The following is an 18,418-nucleotide window of genomic DNA, read 5'->3' as shown; positions in this document are numbered from 1 at the left end:
CACAAGAACTAACCGGTTCAAATGGAGGAAGAATCAAGGTAGCTAGGACTAAATTTAGATCCCAAGGAGGAACTGGTTCTCTTACTGAGGGTCTCAGAAGGTTAGTACCCTTCTGAAAAGCCTTGCATAGCCTGTGGGACATAACATTGGAACTCATTTCTCCTATGAGAAAGATGGAAATAGCCAGCTGAACTAGCGAAAACCACCACTAATTCAAAAGCCAAGAACTCGACTCAGGCCAGTCCAAAACGTAAAAAACATGAAAAACAACAAATTTTATTAAGCCACTATAAAAGCTTTTCATTAGTACCTTGCACTAACTTCTTCAGACAAGCAAAACATTCACACCATTACAAGTGAGTTTAAATACCAGCATTGAAGCACTTAACCACTCCCCTTGCTCTCCCTTTAGCTCCTTAAAGGTACAGATCACAGCTAACTAAGGCGCATTTGCAATTCTCTATTAACATAATAAAAAATTCATACACAGAGACTGTAATAATAGCAGGCTTTGAAACTGAAAGAAAAAAGCCCAATATTTTGATTATTAAACTGTATAAAGTAGATAAATGTGTAAGATATATAAAATAACATAAAAATAAAAATAACGGTGTTCAACTTACAGCATAAATACTAATAATGGAGGCGCGATGCTTCCTAATCAAAGATTACCTATGGATACATTGTATCTTGCCTGCTTTCAAGTAAAATAACTAATACAATGAATATAATAAATGTAATGAAATTAATACATACTGTCCTAAGCATCTAAATAAGAACAGCTACCCAAGAAAAATAATATTAATCATATCTCACTAAATAATAAAAATGATAAAAATAAAGAAATATAAAATATGACATGTAACATATAATATAACATAAATTTAAGTTATTTGGCATAGGTTTAATACTGTCATTGAATAAAACAGGTCTAAAAAGTAGCTTATCTAGACCTAAAATTACTAAATAATAAAATATGAATCAATAATATATATTGTAAAATAATAATCATGATGTATAATCATAGCAAAAACTGATAACTATTAACCCTCCACCACCGTCGACTAATAAAGAGTTATGAAACCATTAATTTGTCGACTCTCATTTTTCATTTTTTAACTTTCATTTTAAAAAAATTGTGAGAATGAACAGCTCGTCACCTCTTCAAACTTTTAAGTTTTAACAAACAACTAATGGATAACGAGCTGTTAAGACTGGGGGGGGGGGGGGTGATATGCTTCCAATCTTAATTGCCAAAGAAGCTCTTTACATTCTAATCTATATGTCTCCGGTCCATAAGAATTGGTATTATACAGTTATCTATAACCATAAATGTAAACTCATGGTTTGAGTTGTTCTGGATGTGCACAGCCAAAGCATTGTCCGTTTTCATTCTTCTTATGGCATACAAATGCTCGTACATTCTTTCCTGGAGTTTCCTCTCAGAATTGCCAATGTAAAAACTGGGGCATGATGAACATTGAGCAAGGTATACCACTTGGGTACTGGAACAAGTGAAACGTCCCCTGATGAGGAATTTCCTGTTCTTGACTGTCAAGGCTGTACCTGACACATGTTACAGCCTGTGCTCCAGCTTACACTAATTGTTGTCTGTTCTGTTCTCGTCTTATTTTTATTCTCCTCACAAATGTGAAAAACAGCTTATATGCTTTCAGAAAACTAACTTTTAACCTTAAGAAAAGATGCACTGGCTATCTTTAAATAAAACTAAATTATACACTGGTCTATTTCATTCTTTTCAACTAACAAATCCTGCTCTGGAATACCAGTCCAGTTACTTACTTGTGCTTTCATAAAGTTAATACAGTCTGTCCCTCCAGTTTCTCTGGTATGGCAGAAAACCTCAGGTCTTCTCTCTGTGCTCAATCCTTTTCTCTCCATCTTGATCGCTGATTTTTGCAGTTTTAACAGTTCATCTGAATAGCTATTTAAAGAGTCTTCAATATTTTTCTAGCCTTTTGTTATTTGAGGCAATATATTCTTTCAATGTTTCATTTATTTTAATCAGCTCTGAGTGCATTAGTTTTTTCCTCTAAATTACTGGAAGCCATCTTTTTACCAAAGCTGAAGCTTGAAGTGCTTTTTGCCGAACAGCTGCATGATTCTTCCCAGTCGGTGTTTTCTCTTCTCCTTTTCTAGAGGATTTTCTCTCAGGCTCTATGTTTCTTCATTACTGGCAGTGTACTTATTAGCCATTAACTGAATTTTACTGAAACATGCAGAACTACTGGCTCTTATCTATCAGTTTCTTCTCACACAGGGAGATATGAAATTAAGCTATTGGTCAGTGTGCAGCTATCTTGGAAAGCCAGAAAGCTGGTAAATTTTAATGCAACTATTACAGTCTTTTAAACCTATGATTACATAAATAAATTAACACTTAGCCCTGAACAGAGTTCTCCTTTACAACCCTTTAAATCTCAAATATAAGATTGATTGATTAAAGACCACTATTCTTGACCTGAACACAAATATCTTCCTACCTGAAGATATGCTATTGATTATCCCACAGCATATGGTTCAGTCTTCAGATTTTACCTTCGCTTCTACCCTCATTCAACCAATAAAAATAAGTCTGTGAATTTGGAAGGAGGTCCATACACTTTGTCAGAATCCAAGATAACTTTCTGGTAGTACCAACAGTTCAAGGATAATAAATAAGGTTATTGAGGACATTCTTATATACCAGTATAGGCAAACAGTTAATGAAGCTACCAAGTTGAATAATGTTATGGATGTTACATTGTTAAAATGAGGTTTAAAGATGATCTTTTTAGTCTGGTATTTGGAAGCCTGATCATAACTGTTATATGCGAGATTGCTTCAATAAGCCTGGTCATGGGGAAATTTCTTACAGAAGATACTACAGTACTAACTATAATGCTATTAAGGATGAATAAAGGCAATGGAAGTTGAGAGAAAAAACGAACAGTATGAGGTTTAAAGAAAAATGGATGACCTTTATGGCTTTATTACCTATTTAAATGAAAAGAAGTGTTCCCATCAAGAGTTCTACATTTGTAAAATACAACTTTGCTCAGTAATAGAGGACTGGAGGGGCTGACAGAGCTAAAATGTTTATGGGAAATTGCTAGAGGCATTATGACTATAGACGAGACTACAGAAGACCAAAAGAAAATTAGAAAGCAATATAAAATGAGGACAGCAAAAGAAAAATCAACAAATAAAGTACTGTATAAACATTTCAGGAGTTATAGGAAATATGCTATTTCTAATTATTTTAACTTTGAGAGGAGCATTATTACTGATCCAAGCATACTAGCTAATGTACATGTAAAAAATTATTTTGGTGGTAACTTAGATATGACCACCAGTATTGGTGACTGTAATGACTCCTACATAATTTGTGATCCTGACCACTGTCCAACCTTTACTATGGAGTAGGTCCTCCATAAATAATATTAGTGACGATCTAGCATATTGTCTACTGGTTTTGTTTCATGAACCTTTACAACAAAGTTATGTCCCACATGAGTGGAGAGAGATCACTTTGGTGCCTACTCCCAAGAGGCAATGGGGAACAACTATTGAAGATTACAGACCAGCAAGTCTTACTTCCATTCTGAATAAATCATTTGACCATTTAAATGGGTATTTGATCCATGATTCTGGATGTATAGTGGATATCCTGCAGCATGGTTTACTTAGAGAAGATCCTGATTAGTCAATCTGTTTGATTTCTGATATGATGTTAATCTTTGTTTAGACCACGGCTTTCTATATAACACTGTGTATCTTGCCTTCACCAAGGCATTTGACTCTGTTACCTATGGGTTATTACTGGGGTTATGTCTGGTCTTAAGATTAACCCTTATTTAACTTTCTGGATGTACAGCTGGTTAAGGGGCAGGAAGTTTAATGTGAAAGTCGAGAGCTTTTTCTCAATCAAAAAATATTTCTAGAGGGGTCCCTCAGGGTTCTGAGACTGGGTCTATCCCATTTAGGACACATTTTACATAATCAAATAAAATATGGGTCAGTACATTTGCAGATAAGAAGGTTGGGGCATCATCTCAAATATAACTAACCAAAGGAGTTTACATGAGCACTTGGACCTTCTTGTTCAATGGTCTGACTTATCAGGGATGCCATTTAATGCTAAGAAACTGTTCAGTTATACATTTTGATAAGCATAACTGCAGATATCTGTTCCCTCTACATGATTACATTCTTTTTGAGGTGGTGTCTGTGAAAGATGTGAGAACTGTTGTTGATGTTAATTCAAAATGTAATGAACATTACCTATTGTGCTGAGAAGGTGTTATAACATCCTGAACAAAATTAAGCATTGCCTCTCTCATAGGTCAGTTAAAGTTCTTCTGCCAACATATCTATTAGCAGTAAGATACACCATTGAGGATTGTGGATCTCTTCTATCTATAGTTTATACAGATAAAGATGTTGGAGCACGTACATAGATAATTTGTTAGAAAGGTGGCAGGGTTTAGGGACTTCATTACCAAGATTAAAAAAATTAAATATTTTTTCAGTTGGGTGCAGGTTAATAAGAAAAGACCTAATTTTGTTGCTTGGGTGTAAAATAATGAGGCTCCTTCTGCGACTTCAGGTGTCAATTTTTTGGAAACACTGTTGTTCTACCATAAATGGTCTTCTGATTGACCTGCCAAAATTTAGATCCCTAAATGTGTCACTGCATTTCAACCATAGGGCAGGGTGTTTGTGGAATACTTTGCCCAAGTATATTAGATTACCAGAGGGTTACTGCTTTTAAAAAGTCCTTAGATAATTGGTCTAGTTCAAAAGTATTTGAACTGGGGCTTTCTACTGTAAACTCTAATTTGCCCCATGAAGATGAAGAGTTCATAACATGGGTACTATCTTGCTTGACATATTTTCCTACTTTTCAGAACTGGCAGCCAGTACTTCCAACAAATCACACACACTACTGTCAGTCCTACACAATCAGGAGCTCCCACCCAACTATGGAAAAGAAGAGAACATCTTGGAACACTTCACTGGCCAAGTCCAGAGGTCAAGACGCTGATATTGCAAGGTTCATAGACCCCATCACATCTGAACAGTACAATAACTTATTGAACTCTTGCAAATAATGAAAAAGTGTTTTATTGAACCCTTGCAAATAATGAAAGTGTTTTTTACCACAACAGCCTACATTACAATGCAGTAATGCACAACATTAAAATGAAAATAGTATTAGTTGGTACATTTCTTGCAGTTTTCATGATCTATTTAAGCAAACATCATTTAGCAACAGCATCTGTAATCTAAAAACAATTTGAGAAACACTACTGCTGTTAAATGCTGTGCAAAATACGTGTCATTTCACATCCATTTGGAATGGGATTCACATTCTCAAACAACAATATTACCTGCTCATAGCTCTCAGCCTTCCATGTCCCAACAGTAGAACACTGCCTCACATAATGTGGAAAAAACAGACAAAATATGGAACACTTACTAACAGTTTGCTAGCAACTTCATCTAAGAAGCTCATGGGACAGTTAAAATGCATTACTTTATATTTATAAAACATTCTTTTGATATAGCTATATGATTCTGAATTATTTACCATGGATATTAACTTAAAAAATTGTTGGCAATGAATGTGTCACAGGCTCTTTAAATTTGGGACATTGAAGAACACGGACATTTTAAGACTCTAAGGAGTATTCCTCGTAATGAGGTACATTTCAGAGATATGGATTTGCTTTTGCATTGCACTTTTGTTATTCCTCAGTATTTGACTGGTAGTGGGCAAAGCCTTCAGTATTCACTGTTCAATAACCTGGAATCCATTGCCCATGTCAAACAACAACTAAATTCACTGTACAGCCTGAATAACATATCAACTCTCAAGCTGCTAGCACCTCTTAATCCCAAAGTTAAGACGTGAGGTAATATGAACAGATTTGCCAGTTGCTAAAAGCTACATAATACAAACATGGTTACACTATAATAAACTGAAAAAAATCCCTAACAAAAATACAAGACTGTCTTAGATGTCCTTAAATCAAATATTACAGCAGTAAATTAATTATGGTATTCTAAACACTTAAATCATTCAAACCAATTACAGATTCTGCAGTAAAGTGATAAAACTTTTCCCTCCAAGACTACACGACCAGTGAAATTAGATGAGAATTAAAACACCTGTGTGAACATCAGCTTAGCAACCACAGCCTGTACTCCTCAGAAATTCTTAAGGAGTAATAGAAATCCACTCCCCTTAATAGCTTAGCAGTACAACATACTCAGTTTAATGCTGCTTCCATAGCCTGGAGGGTAAAATCATGATCCTTTTCCTTCAAGTTTGTATGTGGTCCCTGGATATGAGGCCTCCCTACACAAAGGGGAAGCAAAGGCAGGCTCTCTAACCTACCAGCAGAGCACCTGTCAAAAACGGTGGGTTCAATTAAAGTAAACCCTATAATCATATAAATGTGCGACAGGGATGCAAGAGTAACACAATATCCATAAGGATATAATGTTAGGAGCTCCATGTAAACACCTTCTAGTTAAAATTATTATAATTATGGCATACATTCATAATATTTACAAAAAAAAATAACATACACATACATTCTCAGGTACTGGGTACCCCACACTTGTTTTTTTAAAGAGCCATTAATGACCTCACTGGTGATTGTGCATGATAAATATTGTTCCAGAAGCCACATAGGTTCACAGGTAGGTACTAGGCTATCGGCCCTAGGGCCCATACAAGCCTAGCCAAAAAATGTACCCTGGCTTTCGCCACCCAAGAAATTTATTTTCCTGTGCCCTTGTCGAGCAGAGCCACAGAAGTGATTCCCGGGGTGAATTTCCCATTTCCCATCCAATCAAGATTTTTCTTGAAGAGTGCTAATGAGGAGCTCTGTTTGACATAGATAGGTTAGTCTGTTCCAGAGTATGGGAAGTCTCTGGGACAGGAATCTATCCCTCCAGCATGTTCTGTTTATTGTGGTGACAAGGTTTTTAAGTCCCTAGAGCGTGTAGCTCAGAGGGATTGGGGATTTCTTTAAGTGGAGCATGTCCAACAGCTCTGGGTTTGACATAGCTTTGTACGTTAGGCAGAGATCGCCCCTGAGTAGGCGATATGCGATGGAGTAAAGCTGTAGTTTTTTGAGACTGTCTGCATAGGGCATCTGTTTGACACCAGTAATCCTCTTTGTGAGGTATTTCTGTGGTCTTTCCAGTTGTTGTAGATGTCTTATGAGGTACATACCAAAAGGGGCATTGTACTCTATAATGGGTCTAATGAGTGATGAGTAGAGGGGAACAATGACCTCTTTTTTTCTGGATGAGAATCCTTTTGTGATGAGATGAGCCACGTAGAAGGATTTCCTGACCACTGTGGCGATGTGATTATCAAAGGAGAGACTACTGTCCACCTGTGTCCCAAGGTCTCATCACATTTTCGGCACTAAGCAGACTACCAGCTATGTGGTAGTTCATGGGTACAGAGTTTTTACCAAAGGGGATGACAATACACTTTTTGGCATTGAGCTTCAGGCCATGGCTTTGACACCAGGTATCTGTCTCAGTGAGGCCCTTTTGTAGTTTGTCCACATCGTTAGGAGTTTTGATTATGGCTCCTAGTTTGCAGTCATCTGCAAACTTTGTTAGCCAAAGACCTTCTGTGTTGGCCTGCACTTCAGAGAAGTAGATACCAAACAGGAGAGGACCCAGGACTGAACCCTGTGGTACTCCACTTGTCACTGGTCTGATGTCGGATTTAGAATCCGCTACTTTCACAGTGTGGGTTCTATCTGTGAGCCAGTTGGCAACCCATCTTGTGACATTGGGATTTATACCCAGTTTAGTGAGCTTATCTATAATTCCAGAGTAGGGGATGGTGTCGAAAGCCTTGGTGAGATCTAGATAAGCTGTGTGAACCATTTTACCCTCATCTATGGCTTTGGTGACTGCTTCAAAGAAGTTAATCATGTTTAGGAGACATGATCTGCCTTTTACAAATCCAAACTGGGTACGGTCCAGAGTTTGGAGATTACCAATGTCTTTGTTTACGAGTTCCACGATGATACGTTCCATGGCCTTGCAGACCAGGCTCGTCAGGCTAATGGGGCGGTAGTTCCCGGGGTCCGTCGTGGCTCCCCCTTTGTGGAGTGGGATAACCGTCGCGGTGTGCCATTCAGTGGGTACAAAGCCTGAGGTGAGGCAATAATTGAACATGGTACTTAGGTAGGGTGCCAGTTCATTCTTTAGTTCATGTAGAACGCAGCCTGGGATATTGTCAGGTCCCATGGATGCCGTGTTCTTGGCTTTGGAGAGTGTGTTTGTTACCTTTGCAGCCGTGATTATAGGAACTTTGCATTCTTCCGGTATAGAGATGGGCCCTCTAGGGAGTGAGAGTGGGGTAAAGTTATCACTGAACCTATCTGCTAGGATGTTGGCAATATCAGTTGGTTCTGTATATTTAGTGCCATTGTGCTGTAACTCAGAGCAGATCTGAGTGTACATAAACGCACATTGCAATCGAACACTACAGTACAACCCATTGTAATCTCACATCCATGCATACATATGCAAACACCATGGCTGATAACCAGAAATAATGGGGGAAGGAGCAAATTACCAAAATCACAGCATATGAATTCAGAAACTCAAAAGGTTAACATTAGAGACTGTAGCCCTTAATTATTCACCAGAAAACAAACATTTGAGGGCAAAATCATGGACAGCTGACAGTGCTCTCTCTCTCTCTGCTTACATCCCTCACTCTCTTTCATGCACACACACATACAAATGGACAAACAACTCTGACTTTGTGTCTATTTAACTATATTTTCTTTAATATGCTTCTAGATTGCATGTGTTGCATTCTGTTGAGGACAACTCACTTGTCTCTTAGGTGCTGTTAGATTCTGTAGTGATGCAGTTGATTTTAAAAAGGTTGCTATACAAATATGACAGAACATTACATTTTGCATTAGCATGCCTTTTTAGAAGCACATACATTCTGAAACTAAAGTGTCTGTTATTTAGTGCCTGCAGTCATTAATTTATACGAAAAACACATTTTATGGTGAACAAAACAATATGAAACTAAATCAGAAGGCAAGTGAGAGGTACAAGAACCATCATAACCCCCCAACAGACACATGCATACAAAGATACATATACTCATAAGCATGCATGCAGGCATGCATACATATATTCATATTCATACATAAGTACGTACACACACATGCATATGTATATACATACATACTGTCACGCACACACGTAACTAATGGGCTACACTGCGGTTCGGCAAACAAGAAATACTAAAAAGCTGAAGCAATACCACTTTTTATTAATAATTAAAAACAAAACAAAAAAAAAACCAAAGAAATGGCCATTGCATACACTACAGGAACTACAACTAAACCCAGGTGAGTGAGTCCAGATCTATCTGCAGTAGCACAGATGCCTCTCCATCAAACTGGAAAGTCATGTAGTGAATGCAGACGTTAATGTAGCTTCAGAAAGAACATCCGGTAATGCGCCACACCACTAGCAATACAGAGGGCAAGAGTCTTCTTCATATATTTGAAAATAAAAGGAAAATGCTTCACTGCTTATGGATGGAAAGTAATTAATACAGCAGCAAACATGTTTGAGCTGTATCTGGTTATATGGCAAGCATGCAACTAACCACAGAGAGGATCAATCAAATAAGTTAATTGAAAAGTTAAACTGTTTTTTCTTCTTTTTTAATAGTAAGGGATATCTTTGCATGCAGTTAAAATCACAATCAAAGAATCTATCAATTATGACTGTGCATGTTTAACTGATCAAAGTAGAGAGGAATCTTTATGTTTTTGAAGGGAGCACTTATAGGGGTTACTGGCATGAGGTGCAAGCCAGAGGAATGCAGAAATTACATTACAGGCATGAAATAGTTAAACACAATCAGGTAGTGTTAGATTTTTGTAATGCATTTTCATAAACCTCCTCAGCTGTGTGTCTCAACTATATTTGCATAAGTAGGCATGTTTTATTTTTGTATACAAGACTCTTCATCCTAAAGGACTGAATAATAAAATATATTTATTATAAGGTTTTATGATGGTGCTTCTTGTATGTATTTATTGGTAAACATTTTCTTATTCATTCATTCGTTTTTAAAATGTTGTCTGCAAGGTTGTAATCTATTTTCTAGTACTGTTTTTAATGCAGCTTTAAGACAAATTTCACTGGTTGCTGCAAAATAAAAACGCCTACGTCTTACTGTTTCAGCTTGTTTACTGCTTTTCCCTTGTACAAAAGTGTGTTTTGAAATTTACCATGGTTAAACCTAAGAAGGCACCCCTTCCAAAGCCCTAGTTATGTCTTCAACCTGTTGAAGTAAAGTTTATATTTTAACAAAAGAAAACTTCTATGATGTACATTCGTCTAAACTTCAGGCAAACATTGTAAGTTTAATGATGTACTGTGTTATATTCCAATTCTAGTAAGTAGTACTGCATGCTTAACAATTTGGCATCAGATAAGTAGAAATGTTTATTAAAAGATATGGGTCAACATTTTTTTAACTTCTCTGTCTCTGTATGAAAACAATAAGTACAATAATGGATAAGAGTGCTGGTTACTTACAGGCTGGACAAACATCTGGCAATACAATAAATGATAAAACAAATGCATGTCACTAATTTACCCATCTGACATAAAAAAAACACTGTACAGTGGATTTGGTACTCATCCCTCTAGAACGACTCGGGGTGAGAGACTCATTCCATTCTGTTTAACATTTCAAGTGTCTGCATGCCTGACAATTGTGGTATGCTCTGCTGCCTACCTCTTATATACAAGTTGGTGTGCATATTCTTCTAGTAGCTGGAGTGTGATTTTTTTTCTTTCTGATATGATGTACATAGCTATCACTTGGATTTAATACAGTATCAAATAACTGAGGGGTGCAGCTCAATTCTCTTATAACATGCACATACTGTAATGGCACCTCTGGTGTATGAGAGATAACCCCAGTGAATTACTCAAATATTTGTATTTAAACCACATGCGCTCTGTCAGGTTCTTCCATATTAAAATATAGAACACAAAATTCAAGTTAAAAAATGTATGAAACATTTTGCAAGACTGCCCAGCTATTCAAAGTAGTATCAGCAAAGCAGGTGTATGTTAAGCTGCTAACTGTACACATCATTTTTTTACCTATAAATAAGGACAATAACGAAGACAATTAGAACAACGATAAATGCTCCAACTCCCAGACCAATCTGAGCTTCAAGCGGGAAGGAAGATATCACCTCAGTGTCATACTGAACCTCTCCTAGTAGGAAATGCAGGTTTCCCATCTCAACCTGTTGGAAAAAACACAAAAAGCAACTTTACTTCACAAGTTTCCTCTGCCGCAGCAGTCCCAAAAAAAGCCAAGCTGAGCCACAACAGAAAATTAGTAAGATGAAACAAAGAATGTTAAATACAAAATGACCGTAACATAAATAAAGCAGGATGAATATTATTACTGAAGAGTATCATAAATGAAGCCAGATTTCAACAATAAAGGATAAAGGATGCAGTATAACAGCAGCAAGCAGGAACCAAAGAACCAGACTTTATTCTTCCTCTAGCACTTCGGCAAAGCCTTCAAGGAATACAAACTTGTGGAAAATTCACCTTCAGTTAAATACACTTAAACAATCATTCAATTACATGTTAAATTAATAGCGCCCAATTGCATTCTAAATTGAGGCCCAAAGGAGACAAAGCATCATATTTTAAAATGAAAATGCTTTCTTTATATAACAACTTACTTTTATATAAATGTTCAGAATAAAAAACAGCTGAAACTTTTTCTAAAATAGTGGCTTTTAAGCCCTCAGGGTTAGAGTTGTGAAACTGCATGAAATGTTTAAGCACAGGACAATCTTCTTTTTGTTTGATAATATTCTTAACATGTTCCTGGAGCCTTACTTTAAATTTCCTTTTATTTTCCCCTATGTATACAAGACCACAAGGACATTGTAAGGCGTATACTATGCCTTCAGTAAAACAAGTGTACCTTTCTCTAGGGTTAATAAACGTGACCATTTATATATGTAAAAGTTCTAACTACATAATTACATATATTAAAATGGCCACAAAGAAATGTGCCCTTCACACTTACATTACTGCCTTTTCTAACACAAATGGGAAATTTAAAATTATGCACCAAGATGTCCTTTAAATTTCTACTGCTTCTAAAGGAAATACCAAAAAGGGGAGAAATTAACATTGGTAAATCTGCAGATTTTAGTAAATATTTCCAATAATATTTCACCAAATTAATCAAAATGATACTAAAGACATATGTTGAGCCAAAATAAATGTCTTCTAGCATTATTTTTTGACCTACCTTATAATATGATTTACTACTATACTCATAATTATCATTGTCAAAAGAATCAGCTATAACCTTCTCTATTGCCACCTGTATTGAATGACTATTATAACCTCTTGATGTAAACATAGCATACATTGTGTCCACTTCCCTATAAAAATCACTATAATTATTATACAACCTTCTCAGTCTTAAATTAGATGGCAACTACTACCCTCTAAGTACTGGTTGCCATCCTCAAATGTTCTATGTACTGATGTTCAAAGAACGTTTTCCTCCAGAACGGAATTTCACAACTCTAACCCTGAGGGCTTAAAAGTCACTATTTTAGAAAAAGTTTCAGCTGTTTTTTATTTTGAATATTTATATAAAAGGAAGTTATTATATAAAGAAAGCATTTTCATTTTAAAATATGATACTTTGTCTCCTTTGGGCCTCATTTTAGAATGCAACTGGATGCTACTAATTTAACATGTAATTGAATGATTGTTTAATTAAGTGCATTTAATTAACTGAAGGTGAATTTTCCACTAGTTTGTACTCCTTGAAGGCTTTGCCAAAGCACTAGAGGAAGAATAAAGTCTGGTTCTTTGGTTCCTGCTTGTTCCTTTGCTGTATTTTATTTCATTTAGTAGTACTTTATTAAAGGATGCAGTATGTCTGCTTGACACCTCCAAGCTCAAATTGTGTTTGCTGTCAAGTAAATATTCTTGGTGACTACTTAGAATATTTTTTTTGTCTTTCACTCATTATATTGCAGCTTGTTGTACTTTTTTTTCTTGCAGTTTAAAAAAAAAAAAAAAAAAAAAAAAATTCCTGGGTTGGGGCGAGTTGGCAAACATCTGAATTGCATTGACAGAGGAGATTAGAAGTAGCATTTTAAATACAAGGCAAAGCTGCTACTAGCCTAGTGGGACTAACCCAGTCAACAAAGGATAGATAAATAAATAAATAAAAACTTCTAGCTGTTTCAGACTGTGTGTGTGAGACAGACTTCATTCACTGGTTTGACTGCTGTTTCAGTTGGAACCTCTATAGTGTTAGATCTTTGTACAGTTTGGTGCTGCATTTTGCTAAGCTACTGAACATGCTACCCAGTGCATCTAACAAAATTGAAAACTACAACAAACCAACAAATGTGTTGGCCCCTGCAACATATGGGAAAATAACACTGATCAACCAGAAACCGGTTTTCAAGGATCTAGCCCAAGAAAGCACTACTATTTTGTTCTTGGTAGGAAAAGGTAAAGAATACAGGGACATCGATACTTAGCCATCTATTACTGTAGTGAGATGAGCACCAAAAGTATCGTTATGGCATTTTCTTTTTGCTAGCCTATTGTCACTACCTGCCTCAAGATCAATATCTTATACTAAATGTATTTCTTACTGATTTTTTTTAACTTGTACTTAAAAGAACAGCTGCTTATTTACTCTATTGTATATTTTTTGTCTTCTACTACAATCCTGTCATTTTTTTTGTATTGTTATTGCATATTAAGTCAATTTCTGTAATTTTTGCTTAACTGTACAGTGGAGCTTTTAGCTTTGAGTCTCTGCTGAAAAAGGGCACTAGGCCAGTTGGACTATCCCGGTTAACAAATGTCAAATATACAAATAAATAAGTAATAAAGAAAGAAAGTGGCTAAAAATGTGAATCACTGCTGTTTCTCATTCTTGGCAACTCTTGATTAATTCCTCTACTAAAACCTCCAATAAAACTTAATACTTCTTTTACCATCATGAACTCATGGCCTGCTCATACCTCTTTACAGCCTGTCTGTAAACAGCAGAAGCTTTGAGGCAGTGTAACAACTGCCTCATGTTTACTGACAACTCCATTTCTGAACCACTCTGATTCTATATGCAAGAGATGTAGATACCATGTACTGCAGAGAGAAACGCCTTTAAAGTAAGTATCAGCAAACAGCGGCATAACACACTGCCAGCATACGCTGACATGGTTGGAATAGCTCTGCCTAAGCCTTAGCACGTTGCAAAACGCATCAGCCACCCTGAACACACACATTTCTCTAGTCACACTTACACAACACATGCCTCCATTACAAATCAACAAAACTGCAAGCCTTCTTAAGAAACCAAGACCAAGGATGACTGCAAAGTTGGAATCAATTAAGTCCCCCTCTGACACAGAAGCCCTCCAGCAGAAACCTATAAATTCCTGATGTACTGAAAATGGGCTTGAATCATATCAAACCATCTGAAAACAACCAAGCTAGTCTTCAGATGAAATCCAGTCAAATTTTGCAGCTTTATCACCGTGGACCCACAAACAAAATACTACTTCATCTTAAAGGAAGAATGGGTACCTGTAGTACAACAATGTGCTGGACTCCTAGCAAACCTGACCCACAAACTGTTATACCATAAGACCTTCAACTTCTTTGCAAGCTGATGCACTGAAATAACTGCGTCATACAACCTTAACTTCCTAACATCCCCTCTCCCGTCCCACTTATTAAACAAACTCCATAAACACACCACAGCTCTTCAATAATGTCCCCACAAATGTGACAATATCTCCCTGCGTCATAAAGGGCATCATGTCCTTCAATAAATTTAGAAAAGAACTTGCAAAACCCGTTTTATAAAGCAGTATGCAACTGCTTGACTTTCCAAGGTATCACTTAAGGCAGCTTTCCTTTTTTTAAAACTCCAAATCGTTTAGCCACAGCTCAATATCTCCTTTAGGAACATAACTCCATTCCTCAAGAAATGTTATTCCATTCCCAAACATTCAGCCTGTCTCCTACCTGCTCTTTCCAACTACCCCTTCGTCTTCTCACTTTTGCATTTCCAACCCTCATTCAGCATTTCCTACCTTTTTTCTCCGTACTCTTTCATTTTTCCATCCTGCTACAAATCACATTCACTTTCTCCTGTATCGTACACTGTTTCTGAATATACTTTTACTAACTAACGTGCCTGTAGAGTCAATATTAACAATATTTCTTTCTCCATAAATTGTCTTGCTAAAATATATGGTCTTCATGGAATCATCACTTTTTTTTAAGTATTTACTTTTGTACTATGTACTACTACTTTTTGTATTACATTTTCACCGGATCCATGCGGATTAGTGTTCAACCCAAATTAATTTAATTTATGGAGTTTGTTTAATAAGTGGGACGGAGAGGGGCTATTAGGGAGCTAAGGTTGTATGACACAGTTATTTCAGTGCATCAGTTTGCAAAGAAGTTGAAGGTCTTATGGTATAACAGTTTGTGGGTCAGGTTTGCTAAGACTCCAGCACAATGCTGTACTACAGGTACCCATTCTTCCTTTAAGATGAAGCAGTTGTATTTTGTTTGTGGGTCCACGGTGATAAAGCTGCAAAATTTGACTGGATTTCATCTGAAGACCAGCTTGGTTGTTTTCAGATGGTCTGATATGATTCAAGCCCATTTTCAGTACATCAGGAATTTATAAGTATAACTTTCTGCTGGACTTCTGTATCAGAGAGGGACATAATTGATTCCAACTTTGCAGTCGTCCTTGGTCTTGGTTTTTAGTCTGTAGATCAGAGAAATAAATATCAAACGAAAGTGGTCCCAGCACTGAACTGCACTGTGTGGGTTCTGTCTTTTAACCAGTTCTCTCCATCTCATCGCATAGCTAGCATGGAGGAATGGTATTAATTGTCATATACCTAAAGAATGCAGCTATCTTACTTGAAAATGTCCTTCAAAGTTGTTAATTTTGAAATAAAACTTTACATTTCTTCCTAGTTCTATTGCCCAAGCTAAAAGTAAAGTAACTCCCCATCTCAACCAGACCCCTTAATTAATTAATGACGAATTATAATAAACTATAAACTTAGTGAAGGGTACACAGATCCTACATGTAACAAAAATCTTTACATAAATGTGTTACAGATCTACATGTATAAAGCCTTTATATAAATATCTTAAATTCATTTAATGCTACACTTTCTCCCCTTTATATGAACTGAAAAAAGTTATGTACTCACCGTACTGTTCCATCTGTATTGTCCATTTTCATTCTTCCTCATCTGTTGGGTTTGTATCAGATCTTTAGATCCAATTTGGCTGCTTCTTCCAGCTCACAGAACAATAAAACTCTCAAGCTCCACCTTTTACCCATAATGTCCATGTTACCTTACATACTTCAGAATTTGTTTGCTGCCCATAGACCTACAAAGTAATAAGGAAATATTACATAACAGAATCTGTGACTCAAACAAAGGAACAGCGGTTCCCCCAATATCCTTCCATATTTCCTTGAGTAACTCAAACGGTGGGAGAGAAGCTGAGGAAGAATAAAAATGGACAACACAGATGGAACATTACGGTGAGCACACAACTTTATCTGATTTTTATTTTAAACAAGAAACACAAGAAACATTTTCGTTAAAACCATCACTTACGACATAAGCAATCATACGTTTATATAAATAAAAACAATCCACACCAACACAATCCTAGTTGCAAGCATTTTACATCACAGACCATAGTGACACACTCCCAGTTGCAAACATTATACAACTTTTTTATCTGATGATGTCATTTTCATTCATTCAACTGTTGGGACAGAGTCCCCAGCTACCTAAATGCTGGTAGGACTCTAAGGAAGGACATTCCTGAGCATGGAGTCAAAGACTGATCTTCCCCTAGAGACCAGATCTAATTTGTAATGAGTAACAAAGGTATGAGGACTGGCCAAAGTTGCAGTACCAGAAATATCATCCAAAGAATTTCTAGACAAAAGGCTGAAGAAGTTGCCATAAACCTGGTGGATTGGGCTTTTGGTAAGGGCAAACCAACTTTTTCATAAGCAAAGGTAACACAATCAGTCAACCATTTAGCTAAAGTTATTTTAGAAACTGTTTTGCCTAATTTTGACTTAGAAAAGGGTAGAAATAATTGTTCAGATTTCCTCAATAATTTGGTTCTGTGAAGGTAAAAACTTAGTCATGTATGAACATCCAACAGATGTAATACATATTCCCCTTTGTTCTAGAAATTTGGAAAAAAGACTGGAAGGTTAATAACCTTAATACTGGATTCTGATACCACCTTAGGTAGAAAGGAAGGATTGGTCCATAAAGATACATTATCCTTATGAAAAATCAAATAAGGAGGTTTAGACACAGCCTGAAGTTCAGACACTGTTCTGACTGAAGTAATAGCAACTAGGAACTCAGTTTGCCAGGTCAAAAATTTTAGTCCACACTCAGCTGAAGACTCAAAAAAGCTTTGTGGGATGATAAAAGAATGGGACAGATGTGGGGGGGGAGGCTGGGCTGTCTAGCAGTCAATGAAACTGGAGAAACCATATGGTTAACTTGATTCCTGAAATGTCTGGATGAGTCATGTGTGTCAGATGAGACAGTAGGTGTAGAAACGGATCCAGAATCCAGGGTGGATGTAGAAGATGAGGCAAAAAAAAAAAAAAGAAAACCAGATCTGTTGAGGCAACAAGTTGCAACGAGAATAACTGTGCTCTTCAGTCAAGATGCTTTCCTGGAGAAACTTTGGAATGAGAGAAGTAGGAGGTTAAGCATAGAAGAGACCAGAGGGCCAAGCATGAAGTACAGCACCTCTTGGGGACTCCCCCACTGGAGGGATCAGGGCAAAGAGCCTGCTGCATTTGTTGTTGAGGGGAAATGCAAAGAGATGGTGGTGTGGTTTGTCCTACTGAAAGAAAATCCTCTCAGCCACCTTTATGTTGAGACACTACTCATGAGGCATTAGAATAGACCTGCTTAACTTGTGTGCTATCATGCTGGACTTCCCCAGAATGTTCACGGCTTTCAGAAAGTGACTGGAAGAGCTTGCCCATTGCCATTCTCTCTCATCTTCTTGACAAAGGGGGCAAGATCTGGCTCCTTGTTTGCTGATATATCAGACCACTGACATTGTCCATCTGAACCACAACAGTCCTGGTTGGGAGAGAGTTGTGGAAGGCCTGCAACAGTAGAAGGACCATTCTCTTCTCCAGCACACTAATGTGTGTATTGGCCACTACGGAGGACATTATGACTTGGGCCATCCTTCCAAGAAGTGCATT

The 18,418-nt window shown here is 36.9% G+C and overlaps 1 protein-coding gene across 1 annotated transcript in view; it reads right to left on the bottom strand.

Moving 5' to 3' along the window:
* The window catches only part of PLXNB1 (plexin B1), a 3,809,096-nt gene that overhangs the window by 782,748 nt on the left and 3,007,930 nt on the right, over positions 1 to 18,418 (bottom strand). Inside the window, exon 24 of the mRNA XM_044078026.1 lies at positions 11,200 to 11,348. Coding sequence (XP_043933961.1) covers positions 11,200 to 11,348 — 149 coding nt within the window. The remainder of the gene's footprint in view (positions 1 to 11,199; positions 11,349 to 18,418) is intronic.

The sequence above is a fragment of the Protopterus annectens genome, chromosome 7.part0 (assembly GCF_019279795.1).
Source record: "Protopterus annectens isolate FY-2018-M chromosome 7.part0, PAN1.0, whole genome shotgun sequence".
NCBI classification, from domain to species: Eukaryota; Metazoa; Chordata; order Ceratodontiformes; family Protopteridae; genus Protopterus; species Protopterus annectens.
This window is presented reverse-complemented; position numbering and strand designations above follow the sequence as displayed.